Source organism: Peromyscus leucopus, unplaced genomic scaffold (genome assembly GCF_004664715.2).
Source record: "Peromyscus leucopus breed LL Stock unplaced genomic scaffold, UCI_PerLeu_2.1 scaffold_507, whole genome shotgun sequence".
NCBI classification, from domain to species: domain Eukaryota; kingdom Metazoa; phylum Chordata; class Mammalia; order Rodentia; family Cricetidae; genus Peromyscus; species Peromyscus leucopus.
The window spans coordinates 1-19,540 of record NW_023505406.1 but is presented as its reverse complement, the minus strand read 5'-3'; the positions used below and the strand labels follow the sequence as shown (position 1 = coordinate 19,540).

Below are 19,540 nucleotides of genomic sequence, written 5' to 3'. Positions count from 1 at the left end.
ACATTAAATATGCCTGACCCAGAGCAGGGGATCAGAAGGGAATGTTAGTAAATGGTAATATACTGTGAAGGAAAACTGTCTATGCAGCTATTTGTTTTAAAATCATGAATTCTCAAACCCTGGTACATTTGATCACTGCCAACCACCACCACCATCATCACTATTATCATTATTATTTTGTTGGGGGTTTTTGAGACAAGGTTTCTTTATGTAGCCCTGGCTGTCCTGAAAATCACTCTCTAGACCAGGCTGGCCTCGAACTCACAGAGCTCCACTTGTCTTTGCCCCCGAGTGCTAGGATTAAAGGTGTGCAGCATCACTGCCCAGCTGGTCATTATCTTCAATTTATGCTTTGCCTTTTTGAAAGTTTGGTCTGAGTCTGAAGTGTATGGTGATAGGGGTGTGTGTGTGTGTGTGTGTGTGTGTGTGTGTGTGTGTGTGTGTGTGTGTCACATGTACACCTGTGGTAGGTAGCAGGCAAGGAGAGACAAGTGAGTCTTCAATGTGGAGGAAATGCTGAGCAGACCTTACAGGCCCCTGCCTCACAAACCAAGCAGAGGTGTGAGTCTTTCCTGCTGTCACCATTTTCTTTTCACTCTCAGTCTCAACTGGAGGTGGCTCTGCTGGTCTGAACCGGGCGTTGTCCGTCCATGAATTACTTTCCTGAAAATAATATCCTCCAGTGAGTTGCACTTAAACAGCCAACCAAATGATGACTTTTCATTTGCAACTTTGCACTGGAAGTGGAGCCACGTGGAAGGGAACTCAAACCCCACTACAGTGGAGTGATTGATAGGCAGCAATTTCCCAGAGCACTTCTCTTCTCTCAAAGGTTGTCAAAAAGCACAGTTCCTGGAGACTCTTCCAGCCAACACATTTCTAATGCATCCTGTTCTGAGCCCCAGACCCTCCCCACACTGGAAGCTTCAAGTTCTTTTAAATATCCCTTTGAGCCACCAGGCAGGCAGTTAGCTTGATTTTTTTTTTTTTTGTTTGGGAGGTTCAACACAGGTCACTTTCTGCCCTTGGAGAATTGAAAAAAAAAAAAAGAAAGAAAGAAAACCACAAAACCCATGTAGCAATTATGGGACTTCAGTTTCAATAGAAAAGTATCCTTTTCTAGTGAAACCATTTTTTTTAATTTACATTTAATTTCCTGATCTGTGGTATCTCTAAATACCTGTGACATTTGGCCCATACAGATATATTCTAGCAAGAGTTCATCTTATTGTAAGCTATTTGCTGAATAGCGAGGGGTAGCTGATAGAAGAGAAATTTTAAATGTCTCTTGGTTGGTGTGACCAGTCAAACCTTTCCATTGACAGGGCGGGGGAAAGGCTAATGCATTTCAATTTTTTAATTAAAAGTAAGACTGATTTTTTTTTTAAATCATTGTTTGACCTCTAGCTCGTCTCTTTAGTTTTATTTGTTATTTCTAGTGGGAATCTAATGTTTAAAAATGAAATGGAACAGTACTAGTTTTCACAATTGGAGAGGAGAGTTTGAGCTTTTGAAATATGTTCTCAAATAGAAAATTCTGTTCTCAAACTTACTTTTAGAGCCACTTTGCATAAAATCTTTCTTTCTATCATTGGTCTCAGCGGGGCATGCGTTTGTTTGTTGGTCATGTAACCATTTCTTCAGAGAGGCATGGTCAGCCAGGGAAGTTGTGGGTCCCTGTGGTAAAAGGACTGTGCTTCCTTCTGGTCACTCTCATCCCTGTGTGTGTGTGTGTGTGTGTGTGTGTGCGTGTGTGTTTTGTGTCTGTGTCTGTGTGTCTGTCTGTGTGTAGGCTCTACATTGCAGGAGAGGGGGTGGAAGGCACCTTCCCTGTACTTAGGAAACATTTATTTCAGAGAAGAGTCTACTTGCAGAATGAGCCGCATGGACGTTCCTGCTTAATCTGATGCTCTTATACAATTAACGGATTTGCTGGGCGCTCGGCTGTAGTCTTAGCCCTGCTGATTGTGTGCGGACACTGCAGGAAACGGCTCCGTTCCACAGAGCAAGACCACAATGGAGCCCCGTGTGCACTGGTACATGGACAATTAAGTTTTAACAACAAAATTAGCCGAACAACTGGATGCTCTGGAAGCTGAGATCCCCCAACTTGGTCTTTTTTTTCTTCCCCCCACCAGGAGTTATCCTGTGTACTGCTGGAAAGCTCAGCAGCCAGTATTGTCTCAGTGTTCCGAGGGGCTGTACAGACAGCAACTTCTTCCAGATTAATTGTTCAGGATGTATTACACCTAGTGAAAAAATGACTGGTAAAATACCGTTGAGTAAATCTCAAAATTACTGTGAAAAGTGCTGCTGAGTAATTCTCCATTCTCTCAAAGAATTAATTGCCTCTTAATGTTTGCTTCCAGTTACAAGGGCTGATTTTACAGGACTTTGTCTAAAATGTATCATTTCTGCAAATTGCCTTTGGTACTTTGTAGGTTTTTAAAAACTGTTTCTTAACAGTGTTTATGTTTCCTTTTATTTGTGCTTCATGGGGAAGAGTGAAGTTTTTTGTTTTGTTCTGTTTTGATTGAAAGAAAAGTAACTTACAAGATTGGAAAAGCAATTTCAGAGCCTGGGATAAACCCACACATTTCACCGAGAATATACTTTATCATGTCATGGAAGTATATGACGGGATAAGGCAACAGACAGAATTCCTTGTGACTCCTGCTTTAAAGGTTGGTGTATAAAATGCAGCAAACTGAAAGGAAAACTTAAAATACATATATGTATGGAAATGCATGTTATGCATAGCTCATTTTAAAGGAACCAATGTTAGCTCTGGTGATTTCTGTGAAAGACTGTGTGTCTTTTAACATATTTCTTGTAAATAACACTCAGTTTTTAAATACCTGGAATCTAAATGAATTTTCATAGGGACTAAAACCTGTGCAAAATTATAAAAACAAACAAACACAGTATAAAACCAACCCAGCAGCCAAAGAAAAGCGTCACACATTACAAAAAGTGTCTTGTAATGAGTTCATGGGTTGCCTCCATGGCTCTCTTACCAGTGAGAGCTGTCCAGGTTCAGAACCTATCAGTTGTCTTCTGCTTCCTGGCATTAGCAGAATCAACAAACCAATACAGCCTTGAAGGGATCGCTGCATGGCAGTTAAAGAAACTGAAGGAAATTCTGCTGAATGTGGCACAGGGTCTTTGCCCAGCTATTGTTACCTGGGACAAAAGGAACTCTGGTTAATCAGGACGCAAGCAACACTCTCTACACTTGAAACGTAAATCTGTCTTCCTACAAGTAAAAAGCAGAGTCAAACTAACAGACTGACACAGTCCTTGAGAAAAAAATACAGTTTTTAGAAAGTACACAAAACCAAAAATATTGAGCTTTGTTCTACCTCCAGTTCCACAAGTGTAAGACTTGATAGTAATTAGAAGTGTTCAGCTTATGTTTAGAATGTAATGTTTTTGAAGTTTTGAACCAGTGCATGCAAAGCTCTGGAAAACAAGAGTTTCTGAAAGAAACAATGAAAATTAGCTTCAGCAACTCTACTGCCCTTCACTGCTCTGCTGTGTGCAGGGATTGGAAGGAGGGAAAAAAAGCAAGACTTATTTTTACACTAGGGAAACAGAAACTGACTTCCTCTTTGGAGTTTTCCCAGAAAACTACTTTATAAAGACAAATTTAAATCTTTCCACTTTCCATCCTTGAAGGTGGTAAATATGATTGTGGTTTTATCCGTTTTTATTGTAAATGAAACAGAGTTCAGACCGGCCACTGTACGTCATTTGTTGGATGGCTGCCACGGACTAATGCAGACGTCCCACTGGGAGACCAGAGAAGCGCTACACTGTGATTCACCAGATTGTGTTAAATAGTCCAGCTGTTGCGATTTGAAAGATAGTTACCTCGGAAGTGAAATAGAAATGAACTTGGCATTTATGCCTCAAACCATTTTTATACTGTTTGGCAATCAGCTTTTCAGAGGTAGCATTTTATAAAATAACTCTCACCGCTTAAAGGTTTCATTCACTGTAATGTTCAAAATGTCCCACCTTTATATTATCAGTAAAATTAAGCTTGAGCGATATTCAGAATTTGCATGAAATAAGCACCCCCCCTTCATTTCCTGAGCTTTGATTGTATTCAATTGAGCTCAGAACCGTGTCGATTAGGGGCTCTTTGGGGCATTAGTTAATTTGAATTGCAGCCGAAATGTTAGCTAGAATGTTGTTGAATATAATTGGGATGTGGAAAGTTGATTTTGAAAGGAATTTCATTGAATGCAAACAATGACGGGCTTTGGGGGAGGGGCATAGAAGGCTTCTCTTCTGTCTCCTGTGACATGGTCAGAGAAATCCCTTTACCAAGTTCAGCTTTGGTGGAACAGTGTGCAACAGTTCTGATTCTTCTCGCACCAGTATGGTGTGGAGTCAGATCTTTTCTCTTACCAGCTGCCAGAGCCCCTTGTTCTGGCTCTCCTGTAGTCGGGAGGACAGCCGCCGTCAGTCATGATTGGGTTGCAGATTAAGATCTTGAATCCTAGCTTTTCCTTGTTTTTTTTTTTTTTTTTTGTTTTGTTTTTGTCTTGAAACAATTGTTGAACGTGTGATCCAGAATGATCCATAAATAAGGTCGATTTAAGTGGATCACAGATAACTACAAGTATGTTGAAAAGGAAGAGAAATCCTGGTTAAGATTCTGCAGTTTGGGCCCCAAGATGACTGGTAACACTTGCTCTCCTGGAGAATGCATCTGACAGGAGAAGGGCAGACCGAGCCCCAGTCTTCCTCACCCTCTGTGACTCATCTGCTCCTCAGGAGAAAGGCTGTGTGACTCTTTAGGAGTATGAACTTTAGTTGCTAATTTGTAGCCAGTACCCTTTGATGCTGCATTGAAGTAGGAAGTGGACAGAGCAACAGCGGTCTGCAACCCCTGTGGACTGATGCTTGAGCTTTTGGATTTGAGCTTTTGAGAAGCCTCGGGTTTAGACCTCTAGACCTGGCTGGGCTCTCAGTGCTCTTCCTGAAGGACTTTGTAAGAGTTGCTTTTTGTGTTGCTGAGATAAAATACTCTGAGGGAGAAAGGACTAATTCTGGCTCAGTTAGTCCATCCTGGTAGGGAGGATGTGGCTGGAGGCTGAGGCAGCTATTCACATTGCATCCACAATTAGGAAGCGGAGGACAATGAATGCTACAGATCAGCTCTTTCTCCTTTTTATTCATTTCAGGAGATGAGCCCGGGATGGTGCCACCTGCATTCAGGTCCTCCCACCTCAATTTACCTAGTCTAAGTAATTCCTCCCGGGCATACTTCTTGTCTCCTAAGTGATTCTTGATCCTGACAAGTTAACCATCAATGACATCATGGGAATAGAGATAGAAAGTTGCCCAGGGAGGAAGGCTTCTCATTCCAGAAGGACTTTGAGCAGCTCCCCAGGGAGCCAAGAAAGGACCTAGAGATATCAAACCAGGAAGAACTACAAACTGTAGCTTGAGGAGTGGACTTTGTCCTCGCTGATCTGAAAGTGGAGACAATGGAAATAAGCTAGTAAAAATGTCCACAATTACCCTGTGGCACCAATGTTGTATTTGGAAAATAGCTCAGGGCTCAGGAGGAGGCAGGAAGGAGGCAGCTCCAATTCTCGCACTGGCTCTGCCGTTCGTGAGCCGTATGCTCTTAGGCCAGGCTCTCTCCCTCTGCACACAGCACCATCTCCATCCATAAAAGGGCAGTTTGGATGGATGACTGCTCTCAGCCCTTTCTATCTTGCCCTGGGGTTCCCAGGCAGTACCGTTGTGCCTAGTTGAGTGAAAGTCAGCCATTCTCAGGTTGGGATTCTCAGGCTGGCCAGCAGGTCACTTCTCAGGTTACCCTGCAGATAAGCAGCTTGCTTGAGGACAGAAAAACAGTGACAGAGATAGTTCCAGAAACAGTATCAACCCAATAGTCTATGGTTTCTAAGTTTCAGCTCAGCCTGTGTGTTGCTGCCACAGGATGCTGAGAGCAGTTCCTGGAAATGTCTAACCCCAGCTGATGAAGACAGCTTTTGCTAGGAGTTGTTAACCATGCTTCGCCTGCAGATTCATGAGCACGAAAACAGTAGTTCACAGGAGCAACCAAGGTTGGTATGGACTGATGGTAGTTGCTCACTCCAAATGGCAGAATGAGATACACACTTGTGCATGCTTCCAGCAGACTGGCTGGCTGACAGCAATGGGCTCACAAGCAAGCTGGCGAAGCTAACTGGACTTGACCTGCAGACTTGCACGGCTTTGACCCAAACCTAAGCTAAGCAGCAGCTTTACCCCTGGAATCCTCTACTTGTTTGTTTCCAGTTTCTAGTTGGCTATGAGAGAAATGTGTGTGAGTATATGAGGCCGAAGTGAGATAATAATCTTTTAAAAACATTTTTTTTTTAAACCCCAAGAAGGTTCATGTATAGCAGGCTCTGGGATAGCTTATGTAGGGCATAATGTGCTAACTCACCTAGCTGGCATGTGGCAGTGGCTGGCCTGTGGATCCATTCTGCAGTTCCTCTCAGCTTCTCCAGCTTGCCCACCTCCCGGCTCTGATGCATGTGCAGTTCTAAGCTATAGGGCTCAGCTTGTCTTGCAGGGCTGGTGCATCAGCCTCATTGGCCTTTGTTAGAGAAAGTTGCATTTCTAGTTTGTCTTTGATCTCTGCCAATTTACAGCTGTCTTGCCTTTTAGTTGCCAGGACACCTAACTTCATGCGTAGAGATGGCAGACTCCCACAGACTATACCTAATAGTGTCCTCTGCTGCCCAGGGTCTAATTACTTATCAGTGGCTTTGCTTTTGTGATAATGAACTATAAGATGTTGTCTGGACCAGAGAAATTCAGAACAGGTACTACCAAGGATATGGTACCCCAACCCATCTCTAGGACACAGTAGCAGGTGTTTTGAGAAATGTCTCATTGGCTAAGGTAGAAGGACAATGCCATCATGGTCTCTGTTCTCTCTGTTCCTGGAGGATCTCCTTCCTTCCACTACTCCCAAGGAAGACAATGCTATGTGGTAGTCTGCTACGTAGTGTGATGGCCAAGCCATGTCTTTGATATGGCCTGACAGCTAGAGAATGACTCTCAAGCATTTGGATGGAGCTCATGATGATAAGTGTGGTCTTTTGGGTTCAGGCTTTTGTGCCTTGTGAACAGGTCATGCAGGCCACCTTCCATAACAGATGGTTTGTTCTGTTTCCGTGTATAGAAGAGACCTCTAGGTCCACTCTTACCAAAGCTTTCGATCTGGGTCTTCTCTACTTATTATTTATTTGTTTACTCTACACATGATTTGCAATAGGTGCTGGGGATAGAATCTTAGACAAAACTAAACAGTCCCTGTCCCATATGTCATCAGAGAGACAAATAAGTAACATCTAATTAACTATGGTAACTCCCGAAAGGGAGAAGCACCACCTGCAAGAGGTCAGGGCAGTGGAAACTGGCGCTGACAGGCAGAGCAGTGAGCAGATGCTAAGCAGTAGCTCTCCATCATACATTAAGTGGGCCTGTAGTGTCCTGGCTCATGGTTCTCTGGAATGAAGAAGTCTTTTCTTGGAATTGGCCAGGAGGACCAGAATAGTCTTGAGAACATTAGTGCTGCCACATTCCCTCTAGGCAAGCTCTGCAGCCCAGAACCTGCCCAGAGCAGGTGCTGACCATTGCTTCTGAGAGGACTCAGGGCCCACAGCCTGACACATGGCAAGAGTATGTTTGAGGGACACCTCTGTTCCCATGAGGAAATGTCACCTGTGTGGCAAGAAAAACAGTAGCTTCTTGCATCAGAAGGGAAGCAACTTCTGAGGGAAAGGAAACGGCTTCTAAAATTCTGTAAGAAACTTCTCAAGAACCACGTTCTCCTGATCACAGAAGTTTCTGGTCACGCAGTGTTGGAGCTGATTCCTTGAGCTCTCCCATCAGCCCTTTTCTCCGCCCACCTCCTGAGGCCAGGACTCCCTCCTGGGTGGTAATGGCTGTGGTGGGCACAGCTGGCTGGCACTCTCATCTGTCTGTCCATCACTGAGCCAGGGTGATCCCCAGCCCTCTCCATGCAGCCTCTTCACAGCTAAGCTGCAAACAGCTGTGCTGGGGGCCAGAGGGGTGGGGGGGCTGGCTTGGTGCCTTCAAGGGAGGTAGGACAGAGCTGGCGTGGGCAGTGTTTGGGAACACACCGTGGAGCTGTGTATTTCCCGAGAGGAGGATGCGATTACACAGGTAGGTGCAGTTGGCTTTTGACTACTTCCGTAGTTAATCGCTCTGACTTTTCCTGCCTTCTCTTTCTTGGCCTTCTGCTCCTGTGATGTAATCTGATAGCTGCTGCTTCCTTTTTTTTTTTTTTTTTAAAGCCTTGCATCTCAAAGACTACCATGCTATGCATGTTGGTTAGACTTTGAACTTTTTTTGTTGTTATTTTCCTGAACCCAGGAATATGAAAGTCAAATGTTTTCTCTGTTTAGTTATTTTTCTGTTTAACTCTCTTCTTATAGGCCTCCAGTAAAGGTGGATACAGGAGAAAATGTGTGGGCAGTGAAAAGCAAGCTGAGCCAGTTGTAGTTTTAGATCCTGTTTCCACACATGGACCCCAAACCAAAGACCAGGCTGCTGAAAAAGACCCAACTGAGTGCCAGGAGGAAGGAGGTGAAATGCAGCCGGAACACAAAGAAGACGGCGGTGGGAAAACGGCCGAGATGGACAGTTCCCACTGCTGACCCGAAACCAGGGGCGGCGTGTTTCCGAGTCCTGGGCAGCGTGTTTCTGAGTCCTTGTCAGTGAGCACACGGCTCATCCCGGTGTGCTGGCAAGGGCTGCTGGACATTCCTTCGCTCTGGCCACACACTGCTTTGCTGGTATCACTTTGTAAGTAGCGATTATAAACATAAGTAAGCTGTTTAGCAAACTGCATCTTCTGGGTAGTTTTTGTTCTTTATAGGGTAAGGGTCCTTTCTATATGACGTATGACTTCATATGGCAGGAAACTCATATGTTCATGTCTTTGTAGGGAATGTGCATACTACTCTTCAAATTTAGGCATGTTGAAATTCAAGGTGGTTGCCAATAATTGGATAAACAGAGACCGCTGAACTTAAAAATGATCTTAAAAATGCACCCTTTTATCCAAGCCTTCTATGTGCAGCCCTAGCACCAGGGAGACTGAGGCAGGAGGATCGCTTGAGCCTGGACTTCAGTTTGGGTCACATTGTAAGACTCCATCTAAAGAAATGAAGTTGCCAAAGGAGCCTCTGTTTGGGTCTGGTCTTTGGATGGGGAAACTGAAGCAGCCTGGAAGTCAGTGGCTCCAGCAGCACCTCCATTTTGTAGGGGGCGCTGAGACCATCCGTAGTAGAGCTCTAGAGGTGGCATGAAGCTCCAAGGTCTCTTAGGTCTGAGTTGATTACAGTTAACTGCTTTGCTGGAAAACATGACCCCATGTCCAAGGCTTGCCAAGGCGTCAGGGGTTAATGTTCCAGTTGCAAGACAGAGAGCTCAAATGGAAGTCCAAACCTTGAATTTAAAAGGAATACCTTGGTAAACCATACTTTCTGTTCCCCAAGTTATCTGTGTTTTCCCATACACTCTCATAGCACAAATAACATATGTCACTCCAGTTTTTATGCACAGTGAAGTGACAAGCACATATTTTTTTTCTTCACTGCCGTTCAATATTACATGGGCCTTTTGTTTTGTTTTGTTTTTAGAGGAAATTAAGTGGTAGTTTCTAAAAATACAATGTTTCAGACTACCACAGTGAATAAATAGAAATGTAATCAAGGATTTAAAAGAAAAAAAACTTATGCAGGTTTTCAAAGTTGATTGTTTCAAATTGGTGTTTATTTAAAATAAGTGGTAATGTACTTGAATGCACTTTTTATGATAATGATTCAGTAATGGTAATTTTACTACTAAAGAAAGTGAAAGGCTTAGTTTTGTTAGCATGACTCAGCATGTAGCTGTCAGGTGGTTCGCACCTGAGGGCAAAAGAAAAGATAGTAACAATTGCGGTGGTTGTGTCCAATTGTATTTCTGCACGTGTGCTGCTAGCGTAGGCTTGAGGCAGTGGGGAGGCAGGTGAGAACACTCCTGATTTGGAGACAATTCTCTTCATGTAGGTTCATTAGGCCTGACTGTTCCCGTGTTCCTTCAGTGCTGATTTTACCGCTCCCTGTCAGTTTACTCATGGGGAATTAAAACGTGATTTTTTTTTTGACTGTGTGTTCCCATAACTGAATGATATGCTACCTGCAAGTGGTTAATTTGTTGAGATGGGTTCTGTTATGCTGTGATGTGAACTCTTCTCAAACACAACACATTAAAGGAGACACACAACAGCTTCTCATTAAGGGTCAGTTGTGGTTATTGACATGTTGAAGTTCTCCAGACACTCTAAAGTGTCTAGAGGGACACTTTAATAGAATTCTGCTTCTTCCATGGCAGGCAAACTTTCTGCTACCCCCCTACCTCCCAGCCGCAGACTAAGCCAATCTTGGCAGTCTCCAGTAGAAGAGTGGCGTGAGCGGGCAGCACCAGGAATCTTCATGAGATTGGCGGGCTTTGAGCAGCTCTCTTCCATGCTTCTTGAGTCTGCCACCAGGTTGCTGCTGTGGGTCTTTCGCACATCTAGGAATATAAAAACGGGCATGCTACCTTTCTATACTATTCCATGACACATCAACAGAATAACATGGTTGAAAAGCAGCCTCATTTCCAGCAGAAGTTAACCATTAGGTGAGGTGTGATGGCTGGGCCAGGTTTATCTGTACCTGGTATTTTGAAAGCATTTTTGCCTTTCATACTTTTGAAAATGTGCTTTCCTTCCCTGTGACCACAAAGCCATGCAAATGACTGTGATACACAGGTATCTGACGTAGACTTTTGCTCACTCTTTCCCTACAGTTTTTCTATTTTCACCTCAGCTTTAAGGTTCTGCCCTTTGCCAGGGTGGCCATTGGCAAAGCAGGTGGTGTGTTGTATCTTCAAGGTAAGCTCTTGGGTGTGCACAGAAAGGCTTCTTTGATGCATTCAACTCATGGTCTTCGAGCTGGGAGGGACCACACATCTCTCTTTTCTCTAGCAGGACATTTATTCTGTTTTGAAGATATGGATTAGGTCTCTGCTGTAGCTCTCTTGACTATTTCCAACACTCGTATAGCCACAGTGGGCAGAAAGGCATGCAGGCCCCTTGTGCTGTTTAGTAAAGGAAGATGTCTCTCTCCTCTGCTGGGAGAGTAAGAACTTTATTAAAATGCCTGAAGCCTTTATATCTGAGCAAGTCCCACACAAATTCCCATCGTAGACATTAGTTTTCCAGCCTGTGGCATCTGCTTGACGGGATTCACCAGGGCTTCCAGCACCCAGACTGGGTTGTTCTGAGTAAAAGGTGGTAGTGGTGGTGGCGGGGGTGTTATGGCTTTGCCAAGTAACTCCTTCCTTACTTTCATGAATAGTAAGAGGGTTGTTGCACAGGGAAGTTGTTGGCTGTGGGTCATCTTTTCAGACCACTTTGGGTTGCATGTTGGGCAAGGGATAGCTTGTATTACAGTCTTAAACCCATCCTGGTGCTTCTGCGAAGGCCACTATGTTCAGTCACTTCCAACAGAGAGCAACTTGAACAGTTGTGGAGGATGGGTAACCCATTTGTCATTGTTACACAAGCCCTGCAATGGCTTCATTTCCCAGCTCACGGTCATTTTTAATCTAGGCTTTGACCAATTCCTTTCTTTTTTTTTTTTTTTTAAAGGCAAATAACAAACTCATTTATTCAATAAGACTAGCTCCTTTCATCTCCTTATAGATCTCCTTGTAAGCAAGGGAAGGAGGGAGGGAGGGAGCATGGGAATAAGAAAATTAATAAATAATAAATAGAGGCAGTGCTTAGCCCTCCAAGGAAAGTCCCTAGGCATTGGTGCACAGTCCTCGAGCAAGGCTAATGTGAGCAGAGTGCATTCTGGGCTGACATTAAGGTACTGACCTGGTCATTTATTTTGCTCTGGTTTCATTGATTAGAATTATCTCCATTGCATGGTATACTCATATCACGTGTGTGTGAGGACAACTGCTAAGACCAGGCAAACATCTTGTCTTATCCGTCCTGACTTTAAAACAGATTTCCCTTCAATCTCTTCTGCCCCACTGTTCGTTGTTAAGCGTCAGGAGAGACGGTGGCCACCACAAACTGTGACACATTTTCCCAAGCTTGGAGTGATGCTAACCAGTTCCCCGTGCCATGCTCCAAAGAGCCTGCCACTGAGCCAATCTCAAATCACGGTGCTGAGGGGAGGAGGCTGGTTCTCCTGTGAGGACATGATGTTCCCTTGGCCATTCTTTTCAAAACAGACTATTTAACTGAAATAATTCTACTATAGGCCAGGACACTACAATTTGATGCAGTCTTTAGTTACAGACAGCCCTTGTAATAGCCCACCTAACAAAGAACACGATAACGTAAAGGGGTTGGCCGCTATTCTTTCCGTATTTGAACATTTACTTTGGTGCTCTCTGCTGAGAGCCCAGCACTGACTCACAAGAGGCGCATCTGTCAACACGGATTTGTCATCGTTTCTAACCACTCACTGCTCGCTTCGCCATGCTGCGGTATCAACAAGAGGGTCAGAACATTCATTTACAAGTGTGCTGATTAAGTTATGCCCACCTTTGTGCCAGAGGGATCTGGGGAGAAAATAATACAAGAATGGCAGTGACGACAACAACAGACGAGGAGGGATGGGCGAAAGGCAACCAGTGCAGGAAGCTGATTCAGTGATGCTGCAGACGCTGCCTCTGGTGCAGCCCTGTGGTGCTGCCCTGTGGTGCTGCCCTGTGGTGCAGCCCTGTGTGCAGCCCTCTGGTGCAGCCCTGTGGCGCTTGGTGTTTGTGCCTGGCCATGAAAACCATCTGAAGGTGGCAGAGATCCTAGCAGAATCAATGGATGCCTGTGGGGCACTGGGCGCTATTCAGGGAAATAGTCTTTTGGGTCTAGAGGTGTTCTGATTTGTGTGGGGCAAGGTGATGACTGAGGATGGGCCTGGCATCAGAATGGACCAGCCTCTAATGAAGTCAGGTCGTGACCTTCAGAAGGACAGCAGCGCCTGTGTCACCATGCAATGTGAGGGCTGTAAAATAAAGCTCTCGGAACTTCAGACAAAACCATCAGAGAGAGATTTTATCCCAACGGTGAGACCCAAAGAATAAAAAGAATGCACGAGCTGGTGGAGTGAAGAGTCGAGCCAGTGTGGAGACACACTCCACACCACAGACAGACAACACTTGCAGTATTGGTATCCCCTGGGAGTCCAGCCCCACGAGGCTCACAGTTTAGCTGATTCCTCCACAACTTCCGTGGGGAAGATGGAGTCCAGGGGCCCAAGAGTTTCCTCGGCAATAGCCTCTGGTGTCTTTTCAGCATCCTCTTGAAAGGAAGCAAAATTGTGTTCTTCACTGGAACCTATTTAAAAAATAAATAAAGTTTACAGTCCTGACCAGTAAGTAGTGTTGATTCCTATGTTATGTCTCCCAGGATTAAAGCTCTTCCTTCACCAGACCCATCCAGAACAGATCCAGACTCTCAGAACAGCCCACCCCTTGCTCTGTTCCGTTTGTGTTACACCTACTGTGACATTCAGGGCACTGATTTTCACCAGTAAAGGCCAGCCCTGCACATGAATACAAAGGAGGACCAGCTACCCCAAAGGAAACGGCGCAGACATGACCATCCCAGGCAGAACCATACATAATAACAACCATACTTTAGTGGCTGACATTTTGCCAAGATTGCCTCCTCAAAAGTGGGAGTGAAGCTATTTATTTTGCTAATTTGGGGTGTTCTTGGTGTTTGTCTAACAGCTTTAGAGAAATTCTCACTAATCAGCCTAATCCATTCCAGAATGCCAGGAGCACTGGCCTAGCACCTAAGAAGGGGCTGGGCCTCCAGTCTCCCAGGGTTCTTTTTGATGTTCTGAAGCAGCCGGAGAACTGGTAACAGGAGAGGTCTCTGAAGGCCCCACAAGTCAGAATGACAAGATAAGGAGATATTTAAAAACAATATAATTTGGCCTATGGGGTGGTGGGCAAGCCATTGTATCACTCAGTAAACAACACAGACTAACTTGGGACTGCCTTTAAAAGTGAATATACAGCAAGCTTTTCTCCAACGGGGACACAAGAAGCTCCCCATGCAGATTTCTGAAGTTTGGGTTTCAAAGCAATCGGTTCCTTTCTTGGGGGACCTTCTCCTCTCTGTGGTACCACGTCCGAGTCAACATGCTGCCTACGTGTGGGAAGTGAAACAAGTTGTTTCCAGAAGGAACTGGCTGCCTTTAACTTCAGGGGCTGTGCAGAGAAACCTTAAGTATAACTTGGGCCATAACAAAAGGCAGGCTTGGAGATTCCAATCAATTAATTCTATTGAAAAGCACCAAGCAGCCTATTCAGCAAGGAGAAGGGTGGTGAGAGTCTTAAGCATTCAGGTAAATAGATAATCCATTAAGCCAACAATGGACATTGTGGCGAGTGCCATCCTGCTCTTGTCAGCTCTGATTTACAGTCTTTGGATTGTCCCGCCCTCCTGCTGAGGGCCTTCTATTCCCTCCCTTCCAATCTTTGTTCCCTTATTCACGGCCAAGGGAAAACAAAGCAGGAAAGCAGCACATACCCCATGTTCCACTCTGGATGAGTTCTTCCTCTATAGCCAGGAGGCGGTTGTATTTGGTCACCCGTTCACCCCGAGAAAGACCCCCCAACTTGATAAACCGGGCACCGAGTCCAACAGCCTGAAGTGGGGGGAAAACAACTTATTTTAAACAGGAGAGTTTGCGTTTTAAGCAGTCCTCTGATGAGAAAGGGAACTGCTGCAGGATTGGGGGTAGGGGGTGTTCTCTTCCTCTTTATGGAAGTAAAGTGGCCTGCTGGCAAGCTGAGCACTGAAGGGCAAACAGATGGTGTGCCTGACAGGCCATCGGGCACTTTACTAGTCCTGAGAGTGCGCCGATTTCATGGGAGCACGGCCTGGCCTTTCGCACCCGTCGTAGAGGGAAGATTGCAAGTGTACACCCCAGTCATTTTATACTGTGCCCGTCATTTTCCCTGGACTTCAATTTTGCCTCTTTTAAAAAGTTCAAAGATTAGCGCTTTGCAAAAGGGAGCTGTCTGGGAGGAAGCAAGTCTATTTCATAAAAGGTTACTCGACTTTCTTCCACCAAAGACTGCATTTCTCTGAAATACCAATTCATCATAAAAGCGGTATTTTGGCAATTCTGCAATTGACCATCCTTCTGCACTTACCAGATCGACGAGGCTGTCATCAGAGGACTCTGCTTCCGTGCTCCCCAAGATGGCGAGCTGCTTCTTACCTGCAAGAGCAGCTCCCGTCAGTCATTCGTGGCTTACAAGGACTCTGGTCAAAACCAGAGTTTCCATAGATTTCAGAGTTTCTGGGGATGAACCACGCTATCTAACCACTTGAGCATTCTCGCCCTGGCTTTATCTGTTTGGTTCTTTTTCAGTGCTATTAAAAAACTAAAAGGGGGGCAAAGGAGATGCTCTGTGAGTAAGAGCACTTGCTGCACAAAGCATGGAGACCCGAGTTTGAATCCCTGGGGCCCTGTGAAAGCTGCATACAACACCACTGACGTCTGTAACAAGGTGGATGGAGAGGACCAGTACCTGAGGCTTTTAGTAGTTTTGCTACTAAAAGGAAGGGGGAGGGGGCATGCTCAAATCAGATCAATTTTTTTTTGGGGGGGGGGTTTCAAGACAGGGTTTCTCTGTGTAGCTTTGCGCCTTTCCTGGAACTCACTTGGTAGCCCAGGTTGGCCTCGAACTCACAGAGATCCGCCTGCCTCTGCCTCCCAAGTGCTGGGATTAAAGGCGAGCGCCACCACCGCCCGGCTCAGATCAACTTTTAAAGGTCATAGCTATGACATTCAATTCCATTGCTGTTCAGTGGAGAAAAATGTGCTTCAAGGACACGGGCTATGGTGTCCTTCCCTGGCACAGCAACTTTCTCAGCTCATCCTGGGGGAGTTTACTCAGAGGAATGCTTTCCTGGAGTTGCTAGTATTTATACATTTGAGGGTCTCAAAACCCCTTGAAACTTGCCAAGGTCTATAAGAGGCAGAGTTCTATAGTGAGAGAGTTTGTATTTTTCAGGCAGGAAGCTTTCCAACCGGCACCTCCTAGCCAGTTCTGCCAGCCCAGCTTCTGGCACCTGCCCCATCCCCTGGCTGCCAGGCTGGCTCTGAGCCCTGCTCCAGGTCTGAGACTGTCCTTCTGTCTAGCTCACACCCTTAATGATGTTATCTATGTGTCAGGGACTGTGCGTAAGTGTACAGGACAGCTATGACCTCACTGGAATTACACTGCATTGGGGATATCAGCTTTTAACCACATAAGTCTTCACAGTTATCACCACGGAGAGAAAATACAGGTGGGTACTGCTATGATGGAAGTCCAGAGCAGAAGCATTAGGGGTCAGCAGGTCAGGTATGGTATAAACATCAGCACAAGTTCATTTAAGTCAAAACTTGAAGAATGAGGAGGAGATGACCAAGTGAATGGCAAGGCAAAGCATTTTAGTCAAAGGAATAGCATGTCCTGACTTTGAAACATATGGAACTGAAAATGAGCAAGTGTGGGCAAGTGGGATCACTGAGGGCCACGGGAGAGTTTAACCTCTGCGAACCTCAATTTTCATCAGGAAAATGGAGAGGGTGATGTGTGCTATGACTTTTGCTGTGAGAGTTCACCCTGAAGCTGAAATGGCTGCACTGGTACTACACAGCTGCTCTCCTTGGTGCCCCAAATCTACCAGCAATGACCCCCTGGTTCCACGAGTCACCCCTCGGACCCTGTTCTGGGATCCTGCTCCTTCCAGACTCCTTGCTAGGGACCTGCATCCAGGTGCCTTCCTGATGCTATATGGCGTTGTCCACCTGCAGGCAGCTTCCTGGTACTGCAGTCAGCAAGCCTCCTTCCTGCTCCAGGTCCCTGTGCTGACAGAAAAACTGCTTCTCTTAAATGGGATCTTCCTGCCATTTCCTGTTGAGATAGACCAATTCCCCTCTGAGGGTGGTCTAGCTCCAGATTCCACCCAATCCCAGACTTCACCATGCCAGTGTAAAGCAAAATGGCCCCGGGAGGTCTGGGTATATGACAGGCAATTAAGTTTCAATCAAGTTAACTGCCACATCCTTACGTGGGCTGTGCCTACCTGGAAGATTGGAAGCTCACCCTTCCACATAGAATCTCCTGGATTCATGGAGGAAATGAATCTATTATTAAATTAATTGTGTGTGTCCATGTGGGTGCATGTGTATGTGTACGCAAGCATACATACATGTGTATATGCATTTGGAGGTCAGAGGACAGCGGGATCTCTCATTAGCTTAGAATTTCACCAAACAGGCTGGATTAACCAGCCACAAGTCCAGGGATCCCCTGTCTCTAGTTTCCATCACACCATCATTGGGATTATAAGCGTGCACTTGACTTTTTACATGGGTTCTGGGGATTGAACTCAGGTCCTCATGCTTATGAGCAAACACACTGGTTGTGATGTGGAGGTAAGTTCATAGGGCTTTAGCCACCTGGGGCAAGCTAACATATCCACCCTTCTGCTCCCTCATGGTGCCTGGTGCCTCGCCTTTATGAATGTCAAGCTGTTTCCTTGAGCCAGAGGACTGCATTGTCTCTGGTGAGCTAGCCAAGGAACCAGGTATTTCCGAGAGCAGAATTCAAAGCTTTAGGCCTGTTCTTTAGCAGGAAGGGCTGGGTACCCCTTCTGAGTCTCTGATATTCCTCTGTACCCCAAAGCCACAGACTAAAGCAAATAGATGGGTGTGCTAGGGTGGCTCTGCCCTCTGCTAGGGGCAGAAAGCCCTCCCTGCTGTGAAGCCACTGGCGATCATGATCAGTAAAAGATCTGACCTTGTGGACTAAGGCTGCCACAGAGCATCATAGTGCCAGGTGCTAAGCTGCACTCAATCCCCCCACAAATGGCTGAACTTTCTCTGCTTTCAAGATTTAATCCTCGCTTTTTATTAACGTGGACATACTGTGTGGGTTTGGCGCCTTGCATAACCAAGCCATTACAGGTCTCTCAGATCGATGTTTTACTCACTGTCGATAAGATGGGTTATTTCCACCAAGTCAGACATTGTGGTTTGGTTTGTATGGTTTATGATCAGCCCGTGGGATTTTGGGGTGCTGATATTTCTGTGCTCTAGGAGTTTAGAGACACTTCTGGAAGCAGCCCCTGCAATTATGTAGCACCTGGAAGCAAGAGCATTATAGATGCTGTCCCACTGTTCAGCGTCCTGGGTAAATATTTAAGAGTTGATCATTATAATGCATTGAATGCCATCACATGACAACAGCAATAACAGCATACGATCAAGTCACACACTTTCTCTGAAACACATAAAATATTTTCCTTGACATCTGTGCCCTAAGGATCTCTGTGCCACTGTCGTACAAATTAACAAGCTTCATGGAGAGAAGCTCCAAGTAATTTAATTTGAGCCTGAAGATCTTGTGGAGAAAAAACAAAAACCACAAAAACCCCACAACGTTAGTGTCTGAAGTATTATCCCACACTGCCTATGGGGCTGAGGCCCAGCCATCACCACCCACTGTTTTGTCCACAGTACAGTTAAACACTGGCTGGTTAGGAGATTCTTCAGTTACTTCCATGAAACAAACAAACAAAAACCTGAAGAAAAAGCCATCTTTATTTGTTAAGACTATTGTATTAATAGTCAATAATTATTCACTGTTAATAGTCAATAACAAGATGGCGACACCACTGTGTGTGACATGAAATATTTAATTAGATGTGTGTTTATGCATATACCTACATGCACACAAAGTTATCCTGGCCACTGGACCAGATTTCAAGCCAGTCCATCTTTGCTGACTGTGGGTGGGTCCTCTCACATTGACAGAGCTATGATGCAGTGGGTAGCTGTTCCAGCTTTGACCTGGAAGTACTACCCGCATTGAGGCTTCGGTAACTGTCATGCCTAGAAGGCAGAGCCGAGACAGGAGCCCTGAAGCTATGGTCAGTCTCAGGATGGTCATTACAAGGCCCAGCGAGGCCCTGAGTTCAGCTGTATTTTCTGAGAGTGCTGTAAGGACTCTAGGCTGTGAGAGGGGAGCCCTGAAACTCCAAATTAGATCTAGCTTTCCTGTTGTCTGGAATCTAATTAGTTGTCTCAGAGGATATCTGTTCAATACACATGTGGTTCTCCACTTCATAAAATCATGAAGTTCACTTTGGACATGGTCTTCCATGGCCTTTAGATGACCCTTGGCAGGGCTTTCATCCAAATGCATTCTGAAACCTCAGAATCTCACACCTCCTCAGAATACAGCCGCGCTACTTGTATGCATACGTAGAAACTGGCCTTCGCCTGAGGAATATCTGGCTTTCTAAAAGTTCTGTTTCCACGAGCACATGAAAACGATATATGATTAACCTATCGAAGCGTTGGCTGGCACAGCAGGGCCGGCTTCCATCAGCCAGGCTACTTGTAAATACACAGGTACTCCTGAAGGGCTT

At 45.3% G+C, this 19,540-nt stretch overlaps 1 protein-coding gene and 1 long non-coding RNA gene across 2 annotated transcripts; one reads left to right on the top strand and one right to left on the bottom strand.

Annotated features, from left to right (window-relative positions):
• Positions 1 to 255: 255 nt before the first annotated feature.
• On the top strand, positions 256 to 10,324 carry LOC119087246. The gene is made up of 2 exons (XR_005090675.1): positions 256 to 2,684; positions 5,962 to 10,324. It is a non-coding gene; the product is annotated as an uncharacterized LOC119087246 (long non-coding RNA).
• Positions 10,325 to 13,120: 2,796 nt separating this feature from the next.
• Positions 13,121 to 19,534, bottom strand: LOC119087245 (enolase 4-like). Its single transcript, XM_037201953.1, has 4 exons — positions 18,101 to 19,534; positions 15,265 to 15,332; positions 14,636 to 14,753; positions 13,121 to 13,429 (listed from the first exon to the last, which is right to left on the bottom strand). The coding sequence occupies exons 1-4, from the start codon at positions 18,135 to 18,137 to the stop codon at positions 13,293 to 13,295; spliced, it is 360 nt and encodes a 119-aa protein (XP_037057848.1). The 5' UTR covers positions 18,138 to 19,534; the 3' UTR covers positions 13,121 to 13,292.
• Between the last annotated feature and the right edge of the window lie 6 nt (positions 19,535 to 19,540).

Excerpts from the sequence above, each read along its gene's own strand:
- LOC119087245 (XM_037201953.1), bottom strand. The coding sequence starts at position 18,137 with ATGTCTGACTTGGTGGAAATAACCCATCTTATCGACA. Across the intron at positions 15,333-18,100 it reads AATAACCCATCTTATCGACA|GTAAGAAGCAGCTCGCCATC; the intron begins GTGAGTAAAACA and ends CTGCTCTTGCAG. Across the intron at positions 13,430-14,635 it reads CATCCAGAGTGGAACATGGG|GTTCCAGTGAAGAACACAAT; the intron begins GTATGTGCTGCT and ends TTTTTTAAATAG.